Source organism: Amblyomma mixtum, chromosome 10 (genome assembly GCF_055824585.1).
Source record: "Amblyomma mixtum isolate Tamu chromosome 10, ASM5582458v1, whole genome shotgun sequence".
NCBI lineage: Eukaryota > Metazoa > Arthropoda > Arachnida > Ixodida > Ixodidae > Amblyomma > Amblyomma mixtum.
In genome coordinates, this window is record NC_143021.1 from 123404661 (window position 1) to 123418494 (window position 13834).

The 13834-nt window shown below is 45.0% G+C and overlaps 1 protein-coding gene across 1 annotated transcript; it reads right to left on the reverse strand.

Moving 5' to 3' along the window:
• Positions 1 to 347: 347 nt before the first annotated feature.
• Positions 348 to 10634, reverse strand: LOC149326833 (uncharacterized; the record flags this gene model as incomplete). Its single annotated transcript, XM_089563678.1, has 5 exons — positions 348 to 468; positions 2271 to 2433; positions 2498 to 2558; positions 7835 to 7973; positions 10504 to 10634. Coding segments are annotated over 5 exons (615 nt in total), but the record flags the coding sequence as incomplete, so codon positions are not given.
• Positions 10635 to 13834: the final 3200 nt, after the last annotated feature.

Consider the following 13834-nt stretch of genomic DNA (forward strand, 5'->3'; position numbering starts at 1 on the left):
TTTCTGTAATTCTACAGATTTTTTCACTGCTTATGCTATTTTGTAATAGCACACAATTTTTCTGTTTATATATTCCTCGTCATTTTGCAGAAATATGTTTTAACCCTGCACTCAAGACCCTACACTACAAGATTTAAGAAAAATGGGCACTGTTCCCGTCTTAACTCAGTAGATATTCTGACTTAGACTTGATGAATACTTCTACTCTGTATGTGCAATCACAAAAGCAGCAGCGTGCAGCACTAGTTTCATATGCACTGTGCTAGCACTATAACCGTGTGTTATATTCACGCAAGGAGTTGAAGGCAATGGTCAGAACTTCCAAATTTTCCTCTTTATTGATATGCTCAAAATATGTACTCATCCAGGGCATTTGCCAAGGCAGCCACTTTTGGAGACAAAGAATACTGTTTCTTTGATGTTCGTCGTGCCTTTGTGCTTCTCTCTGGGTTGATTCCCGCAATTGCCCTTAAATAAACGAAAGAGGCAAGATTAGTATACCAAGAATGCCATCAGGATAATTACGTGGAATCCTGAAGCTTTTATGCTGTTTGAAGCATTGATTAAAAAATCAAGAAAAACGCTGAAAATATGCCTCGCTACATTGTTAAAATAAAAGGAAAAGCCACAAGCCATTGCATTTTTCATGAGTGCACGAAGTTACATATATGAACGGCTTGTTTCAGTACATGTACGAAAGAAGCCGCAAGTACTGAAACCAAGGACAGCATAACAAATGTTGCCTCTCCCTGTGGCCCTGTTTGTCGGTTAAAATGACTGCTCGCTTCTTTTGTCTGTTTCGCCAATAAAAGCGAGCATCTGAATGCAAACATTGTGGGGACACTCAAGTCACACCTTTAAAAGGGTAAAACACGACTGTCTAATTGGCTCCACTCTGCCGGCTCCCCTTCCAGATACTTGTTTGCGCACATGCACTCCACACACTCATCGGAATACAGTCTAAGCTACCACATTAGGTGAAAGACCTGCCCAAGAAATATATGGGGGACACTTAAGCTGTGCCTTTGACACGACAGCGTTTAAGGGTCCCATCTGCCGGCTCCTTTTGTGGATGCTCAGTTACAGATCCTCTGTACATTGTAAATTTGCACCTCTTATCTCACGCATACCCATTAACATGCAGTCACAAGCTACCACACAATGTGAAAGACCACCCGATGCACATGTGAAGCCCAGCTTCACCCAAATCGTACGATCGTGCTTGCATTGGGGTAGCGTGTCCAACTCAGAATGAACGGGTCCTGGAGGGCTCAATTCTACCTAACCCACCCACTTTAAGGGAGAAGCCCGAGTTGGCAGCTACTGCCAATGCATCCATAGATATAAAGCCCCGCTTAAACAAGCCTAACACACATGCCTGCGTGGCCTCGAGATACCACATCTGCATTGGGACCCAAAGGTTCTGCAGGGTTCAAATCTCACGCTTTCATATCAAATAAGAAGCTCAAGTTGCAGCCCGTAACAATATGGCCATTTCAGTTGGCCTCGTGAGGTCGCACAATCCTACGGCTATAGCGGCTACCAGTCACGGCTGTGGTTTTTCGTTGACTAACAAGCTCACACCCCTCTGTAAAAACAACCGCCACAAGAATTAACAAATAAAAAACTGCATGCTGTGCTATGAACAGAATATCTTATCCATACTGTTTATTTCAGTAAATCCAAAGTAAATTTGCTTCAATATTTTCATGAATGTTCCTTTGAGTGGAGTGAGCACAGGGCACAGAACCGAGTGGTGAATACAGGTGAAAGAAACAAAGAAGTTGTAGATAAGCCTGCAAAGTTTTTGTCTCGAAGTTATAAGAGGTGAAATGTACCACATTTTGTATATTACGGATTTTTTGTGGTTTTTTTACCTCCATATTCAAGGATTTCAAACTTGTAGTTTTTCGAAATTTCACGTTTAAGATTTTTCTTATTTAATATATAGCATTTAAGCATCCCAATACTCATTTCTGAAAATGAATTATATAGCTCCATTCTGATATCTGTTATCGGGAGATAGTGCAATAACTGGATTAAAAATATTCTCAGCGCTTCTCAGAATTCTGTTTTTTTGCGTTCCCTAAAAAGTTTAAAATCACTAGCATCCGCATTTTTGAAAAGTTTTTCTCCACCTTTTGCAAAGGCTCAAAAGCAGAAATTTCTAAACAGCCCACCAGCAATATTCCTAGAAAATATGTGCAACTGAGAAAAGCAAATGGTAAATTTAAACCTATAGCTGAAGAAAAAGAGATGCGCGACCTTACCTCTGCAGAAACTGCAATGTCAAAGCCACTTCAGGTTGATACTGGATGTTTAAAACGAAGTATATGAGAACCATGAATTTGAAAGCTGCAGCCCGCTGGGTAGTTATTACAGCAACACCACCCACGCAAACAGTGAACGTTTCAGCCTCAAAGAGACCTGGCCCTAGAAGAATGAGAATAAAAGAATATTAGTGCATAATGAGATGTTCAATGATTCCAAAACTAACCTTTTATACATATCATGGGCGTCAGTGGCATGTCGCCCAAATCATCATCATGGGCGGTCTCCTGCAAAATGAGAAAAGCAATACAGAGGGAAGGCATTAAAAAACTGATACCAATAGCCAGAACAGTTCTGAAGAAAACTGACTGTCATCAGCTGCATAATTGTATTACCGCACAAAATTCGGCGGAGAACAGTCTTTAAACCATAGGGATATGTTTCATGGTTGCAGGCACAAACTGTTTGTTACTAACGTAAATTAGAGAGAATTTTTTCGCATAAAGTATATCACCACAGATATTTGGAGGACACATAAGCTGTGCCCTAAAGGGTATAGTGTGAATGCATTAGCGCCATCTCAACGAAGTTAGCCAAGTTGGTTGGTCCTGCCAACTCGGTAACGTCATGCCGGCTTGCGACGTCACAGAACCCACTGACGAACCAGTGTCCTGCCATGTACCCTACCAAAGCCCAGGCTCATGATTTTTCGCTGACAACGCTGACACCTGATATTATGTAAGGCAAGGCTTTTAACGATACTGTGTAATTAGTTTTTAACTATTTTTATACACTAGTGCCATTCTACTACTGCATTTGTCCTCATACCTACTCTCAGAGTATCTTTTAGTCCACCATAGCATGCATAAGCATAAAATGTACAAAGCTCAAAATGACTTTAAAAATTAATAACAGCAGTTTGTAAACAGCACCGACTATAATGTATACAATTACCATTAAAATAATGTAGTTGTGGAGTGTGGAATTTTTTATACCCATATGCAATGCACATCTGAATTCTGCATGCACAAACACTTTTCTGCCAGACAGCAGCAGAGGATAAAATTATAAGCTTGCCTCAACAGACTTGTAGATGAGCTCTTCATCCTCTCCAAACAGTACAAGGAGGAGAACAGGTGCACCTTCATGCTCTGGTGTCACACTCCTGAGGCGGTTCTTTGCTCGTTCAATTTCTTCGAGACATTTGGGCCGCTTAATCTGACTATAAGCATAACGATATATACGACGCCCAACGCTTTCCATGCTAGCCTCAATTCTTCGGCAAACATCACTACCAAGGAGCTCTTTGGAATGCTCAAGAAGACAGTCCTCACTAAACAAAAATGGCCAGTTTTTTTTTTTACCTCTGCCACACTCCTCGAGTAATTTATCGTCAGTCTTTGCGATGCGTACGTCTCAGTCATCAAACGAATGACAAGCTGCTTGTTCGGATGTACTTTAGCATACTCAGAAAGGAGCTGCTGCTGCTTTTTACGCTGTGTCAGCAAACTTTCACCACTCGGTAACTCTGGCTGCCAAGATATGCAACCATATGAGTCACGGGTAGATCTTGGACGTGGCTGGAATGAGTCTGGGTCATCAACAATTTCTGCGGGCAGCACATGTGCAATTGGTATCTTCTTGTTATTGATGCAGTTCTCGAGCTTCCACATCAACGTCTCAATTCCTGTGCCAACAATTGTACCCTCTAGCAAATCCTGAAACGATGAGGGGTACACCGACACAACTTTTGCTGCAATTATTCTCAGGTTTCGTCTGCCAGGCGCTGGATGCTTATCCAGGATAAGAGAACTTAGCATCCTCACCATCTGGTTCAGATCAGCTTTTGTAGGCCTTTCTTTTGCTTTGCATGATTGAAGTAAGCCTGGTGGAAGCATTTCCTAAGGAATGCAAAATTTTTCAGCCCATTCTTCTAGCTGTGAGTTGGCATTTGAAGTCACCTTATCACAACTGCCACTCTTCCCAGAAAGGACAGCAGCAGCTCTGACGGTTTGAAACTTCTCAAGCAGGATGCGCCTTTGCACAGGGGCTAAGAAGTCCAAGTCTGCTTCCTGCAGATACTTGAAGTGTTCCACACATTTTATTCCCAAGTCCTGGAGTTTCTGCCCAATGGTAGCGACGTCCTCCTCACTGAGTGCTGGAAGCCACTCCTGAACACATGACATGAAGTCCTCTGGGATGAAAAAAATAAATTCAGTAATGATCTAAAACTGCATGCCTCAGTGCAATGACTGTCACTTTTGGATGGCCAACATCATATAAATAAAGTGGATAGTAATCCAAAAGGTCCTGAATAGAAATGCATTTTAGTGTCCCAGATTCTGGACCTAGCAAGTGGTATATGATCATCATAGGTTCCAAAACAGAACAAGTGACACGAACAAGAAAATAGACCATGTTGGCTTGCAATGAAAGGAAAATAATTCGGCCGAACACGAGCCTGCTTTCCTCACGATCCAAAACCACAACCATGTCTTTGCTGTACTTGATGCCCCTGTATTCAACTTGGTAAGCCTAATACACTTCTTTTCCTTGTGCTCCACAAGTCTTGATGGCTTCCTGAACTTCCATACTGAACAAACTAGGGCAAAAAGGAAACGTAGAGTCAATCACTAAGTCTCTTTCAAAGCGGCAGCTACTCCCCCTGAATGCCTGAAGAAGCTGGTGTTTTTCAGCAAGTGTTAACGTGATGTTTTTGAAGTTCTGGGCACTTCTTATGCACTTGCGAAAATAACCATGCTTGCTTTCGCAACGCATAGTCCATAACCTAATAAGTGGTCCAAACTGAGTAATGAGGTAAAGGTAGTGAACCAGGTAATGATGCTTGGGTTTCAGAGGTGCACCAGGAAAAAGCTCACTTCTTCGGTCAATGTAATCTTCTATCAAATCTTTCAGCCTCATTACCATGGGCATGTTTATTGCCGGTGCGCACACCAACTGAACAAGTTCTGTGAGCATCAATGCTAACTCCCATACAGGGTCTTTTCTGCATACCTTGTCATGAAGAAAGACGGGTAAAAACCGAAGCATATTCCAGTTCTGGACTCCATGACCACTCAGCTTTTTGAATGTTTTGATTTCAGCTGGCTGGTCATTCCCATCTATTCCTTTGAACTTGAATAAGAGTATCCTTTTATTCAGATCTTCACGTGATAACCATCGCTGCTTGGTGATGAAGTATTGTAGCATCAACGCAAGATCGTACGATACCACACCTTCAAACAGGTCATGTGCTAAACATGGAGGAAGCCCAGGAGCGCAGACATGGAAGTACTTTAGGCCATTAAACAAAGTATCAAATTTAATGCCTTGGCATGAAAGAAGAGAACTGTCATCCTGTAGGTTCTTCACTGCCTCTTTGTAGTTTACTTTGTTTCTTAGATCACTGGTGTCAGATATGTTTTTCTCAAACATATGTTCACGCTTCACTAAACAAAACCTGCAGATGTACTCAGCTGTGCTGAAATTCTCCATGAATCCACCAATACTGTGGCTGCCTAGGTTGTCGCCCAGAATTGCCACCACCGTGCCATATGTGGGAATGCTGTCCGCCAACATGCAGCCAACTTCCAACTTTTTGATGTCATCAATCAATGAAGAAAACACGTTGTCTTGTCCGAAGAACAAAATGTCACTTTCTTTAGAAAGCAGCACTAGCTGAATTGAACAGATACGACTTCTATTCCAAGAACGTAGGTTTCCAAGCATCATATACACAGCTAAAAGTTTGTGCTTCTTCTTTGCCGAACCTAAAGGATTTGCCACTTCAAGAGCATCTTGAAAAAGAATCAAGCGTAAAGCAGTGGGGTGATCCTGAAACAGTGGTACTGACTTAAAAACATTCCCGTCAGTGAAATCCTTAAAGACACCTGGTTCATGAACTTCCATATTCAAACACTGATCTTGAACTGAGCAATCTCTTAACAATGATTTTATTGTTTCAATTATTGGAACATAATGAAAATGAGCATCTTGACTGTTTTTGTTTTTTCCAAGACGCACAGCTACTGGCTCCACATAGCTGAATTTGCTCTGAAAGTAGTCCCTTCGAGTGTAAGTGCTCCGAAAAACTCTACTCTTGCTGTGCAGGCTGAGAATAACATCACTTTGAAGCATACTGTTGACTGCCTGCTGAATGAAATCCTCATTCAAGCCAGCATCTCTCATCTTTGTCCTTAATGCATTAGCCATGTGGTCAAGATTGTTGCTCTGGAGGTCACAAATTGCCTCAGAAATGACTTGAACTGTTCTTGAGGGCACCAAACTCTCCGAAAGGAGGCGCAGGTAGAAACGTCCGAAAGCATCTGTAATATCAGTACATAGAGAATCTTCGTCCATGACACCTTCAGCCACCTCTTTGCTTCCATCAGCCTCTGAGTGGCAGTCCTCAGTACATTGTTCCTGAGATGCACAAGTCTCCAAGCCAGCAGTATGAATTTCAGTTTCAAGATTAATTTGTGCTTCCTTGCACCTTTCTGCAGAGGTGCTCTCTAAATAAGACTCGCATACACCTGGTTGAAAAGCATGCCTGTGGCATCGAGAAATATGTGAGGAAAATGTCGACTTGTTCGTAAACATTCGTGAACAAGCAAAAAACGGGCAAGAAACTTTCTTCCCTTAAGTGATGTGCCCCTTTAGATGATTCAACAAGGATTTGACATCTCGACATGTCTGTATACATGTATCGATGGTGCAGACCAGTGAGACACTCCTGCAAGTTATTACAGCAGCCGGAATACCATCACGCTTGTGAGATCTAAACATATGGCTCTTCAAGGAGCTGACTTTTCGAAATACTCTGCAGCAGTCAGTAGGACAGCGAATGTGAAGGTTGCTTTCATTTTTATGTAGTGATGCATGCTTCAAGAACTGAGGCAAAGTTTTTGCAACTGCTTGGCATATGCTGCACTTGTATGCCATTGCGTGTATCGGGGCACTGGACTCAACCTCTGCAACAGCAACAAAGTGAAAATGCAACCGAAATGAGCATCGAATTTTGAGCCATGGGAAATGTTTCATATCATGACTCATAGAGAGTGCTGCATTTCCTGCAGTTTATTATACCTCTCTGACTCCTCCTCACATATGGTGGGCAGCTTGGTAAAAAAAGAATATCTGCATACACAAATCTCCTTTCTTGGTTTCCTAAAGCAGAGCAGGCACTGCAACACTGTTACACCTTACATAACTTGCCACTCATTTGCACACAACAAGACTAAGTGCAGAAAGAGAAACACTGAAGGTACAACTCTCATCAAATTTACAATATTGCAGCCAATCACAATAGGAATAGACTTGCAATGTGCGCTAGTAAAAGTGAGCTAAAAAATATTTCGAAGCTAGCATCGCAGCTTTATTAAATTCGTACTCAAAGGTGGCTGCTCTGAGAAAAAGTGCTTTAAATCCTGACTGTTGACGTATTTGCCCATTCAGTGCAAAAGTACTTTGAATCCAGACTGTTTATATGTATTATTTGATGAAGAAAAAACATTAGCATGCATCTAAGCAAAGCTAGGGATAGAATGTTTAAAACAGAGCTCACCTGGTTTGTGAGGTCATTGCAACGAGTTTCTGCTAGCAGGGAGCACCATACAGTAATGTTCAACTGGTTCCAAAACAAAAACAAATCTCTGTCGTGGCCACTAAGTGAGCATGTGTAGCAGCCCTGGATAAGGTTCCCACTGCAGAAAAGAAGGAAACATCAACACAGAACCGACGCATCTAAAATTTAAACGTAATAAATTTTGCATGCGACAGCAGTGCCACACAGTCCTTAACAAAGGCAAGGGCCTAAGGATAGTGAGTAAACCTTAGTAATTCAGAAAACAAATTTTTATAACATTAGAAGATGTTCTGTATGCTCACTTGATTGGGCTGAAGTAGTGTGCACACTTAAATGGTCAGATGACCCAATAATTACTGTAATGCACAACTGTAAAGTTGAACCCACAAAATTCCAAAACAAGGTCTTTTACGGACCGAATACCGGGCGTATGCACTCATATCTAACTTAAAATCTGGTTCCACATGCGGAATAAACGGATACACCACTAGGCGAGCACTTAGTAATTAGATACGTACAGGCTAGGATGCAACCACAATACTGCGGAGGGGGCTGGCTGCCTGTTTACAAAGCCCACACAGTTGCAGTGCGGCCTACTGCTTTCGCTATACATGCAACTGGATGTCATACTTGCTACTGCTGGTGCATGACAAGCCAAATCTTCTGTGGCAGCAGATTCAAGCGACGAGACAAGCGACACGTGCCAAACCTTTCGCCTGCAAACAGGCTGCCGTTGCCTTTATTGAGGGTCATTCGATTGCAGTCCCAGCATTGTGCTCAGCCATCTCCGATTTGTTAAAAAAAAATCATGAAAGCAATTTCAGTGTATGTAACCGAAGCCTAAAATAATTTTGCCAGACAAAGTCACTGGTGAGGTGAGCACAGTGTGAACTTTTCGAAAAGGTGAGAAACCAGACGCTGCTCAATAATAACAAAAATATAAATATTGAGGAAACAGCAATTAAATTTACCATGACATTTGCACAAAATCTGGCATTGGATGCGATTCCGAGACCCGCATTTTTGTACGGCTCAAATATATTTATACATTTAAAGAGACTGTGAAAATGTACCATTTTTGTCATTTAAAAAAATGTCAACTTGCTCTTGAGAAATTTAAAATAGCCATTTCGCTTCCGTAGATGTCTGAAACATAAAAAATGTTGCAGAAGATGAAAGTGTGGAAAAAATAATACTCATGTTGTCAAAAAGTAAATTTTGAGCCATAAATATCGCTTAATTTCACCCTTAGGAGCAAGAAATAAAATACAAACAATACCGGTTTAAGTAGAACCATTTACTGCCTTTCATTTCTGACATTTTAATCGAGGTAATGTTTGCTTAAAGCGAGAAAAGATTTTTTGAAGTTGAGCTATCGCGCGCTGCAAGTTCTGTCGTCTCTTAATGCCACTTCACCGCAAAGCACGACCCCGTAGACACTGTAGCCAGATGAAATGTAGAAAGAGGGGCTCGGTTCACCCATGTGATTAAAACTGCACATCCGTCTTCAACAGAGACACGACCGCAACTGTAACGAGGCTGAGCCTCTATGCAGGCGAAGCCCGTTCATGCGAGCGAGACACCTCCTCGCGAGCGGGCAGCACGCCGCGCTCACCGCCAGCGTGTCTCCCGTCACCCGCCGCCGCGGTATGCGCGCGCGGCGGGTGACGGGTGAAAATTTGTCATTTTTAAAAAATGACAAATTGTACATTTTCAAAATCTAATTTTTTAAGAAATGTGCCCCATAAAACTGCGTAGTCTGAATCACATCGAAAGCCAGGCTCTCTCTGCAAATGTCAGCGAAAGATTGCAGAGATATTTTCTAAACATACGGACTTTTTATTAATTATTTAGCAGTGCCTGGTTTCTTCAATTTTCAAAATGCGCTCACTTAACGAATACATTTTTTTTCGGCAAAAATATTTTATGCATTGATTACGCACACTGAGATAAGTTTGCATGAATTTTTTCGAAAAAAAAAATCCAGATTGTTGAGCGCGACGTCTGGGACGTTTGGCGAATGACCCTTGAGTTTTCGCGTACATGGATCTAAAAGACTCAATTACTGAACTACATAAGTTCTCGTTCTTCCTTTACTGCCCTTCCTTGCCTTTCAGCAAGAACAGGCGACGAGCTACCGTCAGTCCAAACACAGCGCAATTTCACACACGAGGACTGAGATCTAATACAAGTCTGTTACATACGACAACTGCAAAAATGAAGACCTAACTCATGACCGCATGCACTTGGAGCAGGCAGGCTCCTTTCAAAGAGGCCTCACAACGATCTGCGCCACAAGGAATGATTCTGGAACTATACTCACGCCATTTTTTCATTCGCACTACACCAGCCGCGCTTCACAGCCATTCAGCGAGTACAGAAGACGCTGCAGCTATCGTCAGTCCAAACATACCACTATTGAGGCCCTCAGGCCGAGCTCCGCAAAAGGCCGAACTCATGACAGCACGTGACATCAGGGAGGCTTCGTTCAATGTGGCCGTACAACGAGTTGCAGTATTTACAGGAGTGGCAGTGGCCAAAGCATCTGCGCACATTACCCGCTACACAAGACAAGGAACTACCATTTGCGAGCTAACAGAACTCGGTCCTGGCCGTAAGCTGAATGAAGCAAGAAATGAAATGCTTACCTTGTTTCAGCGTGGACGAGCACGGTGCCGTCTCGTTTGTGGGCGCTCCAGATTTCACTCAGAAGCAACACTATCACGTCGAAAAAAAGTCGAAGACGCGATGCCGCAAGCACCAACAAAACGAATGTCAACGCATACGATTACCGTTAACGGCTAGCTCGCGATAAACTTGTCACGATAAAGCTGCTGATGCAACTGACCCGCAAATTGCGAAGTGCGCTAAGCGGCCAAAGTTGAGCTTCTGCTCTGCATCATAGAGTTCTGCATGGCTTCCGCCAAAGAAGAGTGTGTCACTCCGCGGCCTCCGCAAAATAGTTCGGTTGCGGTTTCGGCTTGTTTCGGTTTTTGTTTTGCATTTTTCTGAATGTCCGTAACCAACCGGACTAATTGGGTTTGCAAAACGCCTGTACTGTATGAAGATTATTCTTGGTGCACTGCGCCGTCGCGAGATTGGCGTAGTCGCCAGGCACTCTTTACTTGATGCCGCGCGATGCCATGCGTCGCCAGGGTCATTATTTAAACGAGATCAAAGGTCCGCTCGTGGAGGGGTGGAAAGAAGACTTCCTTAATTCTGTATTAGGACGGCGAGTTAGGCGTGGAATACGTTCATTCTCAACGGGTCACAGCGCGCACGGGGGCACAACCCCAGCGCTTGTGTTGTGTACTTCTTTGTGTGTAGTCCCCATGTGCGCTGTCACCGTTCAGAATGTCCCTTTATTCCGCTTCTTTAGGTATCCATAGGAGGAGGCGGGCGGGGGGGGGGGGGAGGGGGGGGGGCTCGAACAGACAATTCATGATCACGTGGCACCCTGTGGCCGCCGATCGGCTTCACTCTAACGCTGTGAGTATGATGAGGTTCCCAGCACAGTAATACTAAACAGGCTGCACCGCCGAAGACATTTATTTGGCTCCCTAAGAATCAGGGTACACCTTCGACCAAAAAATGTTGCTTGAAGTCTCTTTCTGATATTGCATAATACTGTCTATGCGTGCAACATATATAGCATATGTAACCGAGAACTCACGGTGACAGATACAATGTCGTGGCGCTTCACGTACGCGCCGCCAATCGTGCTTCCGTTCACCCTCAGTCTCTGCACTCGTTGTAAGGTGAAACTGTGGCATAATTCACATGCGCATTGCAGCTACGGTGCTGAGTATACATCGGATACGTCGGTTATGTGTTGTGACGGGTGCGCTCCGAATAGGCCGAATAACGGGACAGTCGCATCCGCCTATATATCCCCCGCTTTGAAGGCGAATGCAATGAGTGTTTTAAATCAAATGAAGGTTTATTCCTTCGAAAACTGTTACAGCGTGTGAGTTACGCAGGCGAGGTTCTTATAGTACAAAAGACTGTAAACGGACCCTTGACGCAGCCCCAATATCTCGAGGGTCATAGGCGAAGTCTTGTCTCTTCGAACCCATTCTCTATAGAGTTCGCCGCACGTGATTGCGCCTATATATCCCCCGCTTTGAAGGCGAATGCAATGAGTGTTTTAAATCAAATGAAGGTTTATTCCTTCGAAAACTGTTACAGCGTGTGAGTTACGCAGGCGAGGTTCTTATAGTACAAAAGACTGTAAACGGACCCTTGACGCAGCCCCAATATCTCGAGGGTCATAGGCGAAGTCTTGTCTCTTCGAACCCATTCTCTATAGAGTTCGCCGCACGTGATTGCAGTGTCACGCCAGCTCCATTGGGCTTGAGTTGCGTCGCGCACGAGACGACAGCTTCCACATTTGCACTGTTCTTATCTGTTCAGGAACAGACATTGCAAGGTTAGAAGGGAGTGGTTTGGTTGGTTAGTTTATATATAACGGTTTGACGTCCTAAAGCGCCATCGGTCATGATGGATGCCGTATAGTGGCAGTCTCCGGAATAATTTCGGCCACTTGGTGTTCTTCACAGTGCACTGACATCGCACAGCACACGGGCGGCTTGGATTTTGCCTCCCTTGAAGCACAGCTGCCTCGACCGGGATTGAACCCGCATCCTCGGGCTCAGCAGTCGAGCGCCCTAGCCACTGAGCCGCCGCAGGGGTCATAAGTGGATGGCTTGCGGATGAAAGTTCATGACCGGGATCATGAAGCTTGGAAAATGGCGCTTGATTGCTGACGACGCTTTATGCGTCAACCCTCGGCACTTGTTGGCTTAGCACCTGTCGCATTCGGTTTGAACCCAAACACGCGGAATCGAATCCTGGCTGCACTGCCCACGAGTGCAGAGCCGCCCATAGGCTCTCGTTGTCCGTGCAGAGTTAAAGAGCCCCATTTGCTGATATTAATATCAAATTCGCTCGGTGCATACACCGTATACCAAAATGTATCGTTCCATCCATCTCTATACCGGCCCTCCTCAGGTCAGCGAATACGTGTCTTGTTGCCATAGTCACGTATCGAACCGCATCATCTGCAGCGGTGTTGGTGAAATGATTACTGAAGGCAAAAAGATTTAAAGAATTGATAACATTGAAGTATCCGCAACATCCGGAAGAAGAAGAGGAGGTTCCGCACCGGCCGCCTTTCGGTACTGTCACCGCTTCTCGGCTTCTTTTCATGCGCAACAAACGACCAAGAGCTCACCTCTTATGTCCAAAGTTTCCTAAAGGTGAGCGCTTTCCAACCGCTACAGCCATTATTCGATCCAGTCCTCTCTTCTGACCGCACCGACGTCGTAAAGTTCGCTCCTCGCCAGACGCCGCGCTGGGCCTCGCCTCGCTGGAGGCTAGGCCTATCACCGGCAGCGCACCTACCCCAACAGCCATGGAGGTTGTGGGGTTACTGGCACGGTTCGGACCCTGAACTCAGGGCCAACGCCACTCCGCTAGCTCGACCACACCTGTGGCCGCGAAGAACACACCTCCGAGGAATAAGCCCGCAGGCAAAACCTTTAATTGGGATCTCCCAATGTCTTTCCTCGGTCGCGCGCAGGCAGCAGCGGCAGGCAACAGGCACAGGTCACAGGCACGGGAGACAGGCACAGAACAGTTCGGGTCACCTGGGCCGCCGCTGGTGTCGCGTCCGCTCTCTCTCAAGGCTCGCTGTCAACTCCCCATCCGACTGTGTCCCGTGGGCGCGGCCCGTGCGGCCGCCGAAACCGAGAGCGGTGGGCAAGGAGGGCTGCCCACGTGACGACGCGTAGTCGCGGGCGCCTCCCCTCCGCTCCCTCCGCCGCTGCGCCTAGTCGGGGGCCGCCAGAGGAAGAGCCGCGGTAGGCCACGAGAGAGAGAAGGGTGCATCCGGCGGGCGAGGGGCAACCTGGATCCCCACACCCTCCCTCTCTCAATAGTGACCTCCACCCGCTGAAGCGAACTCGGCGGATCAGCAGG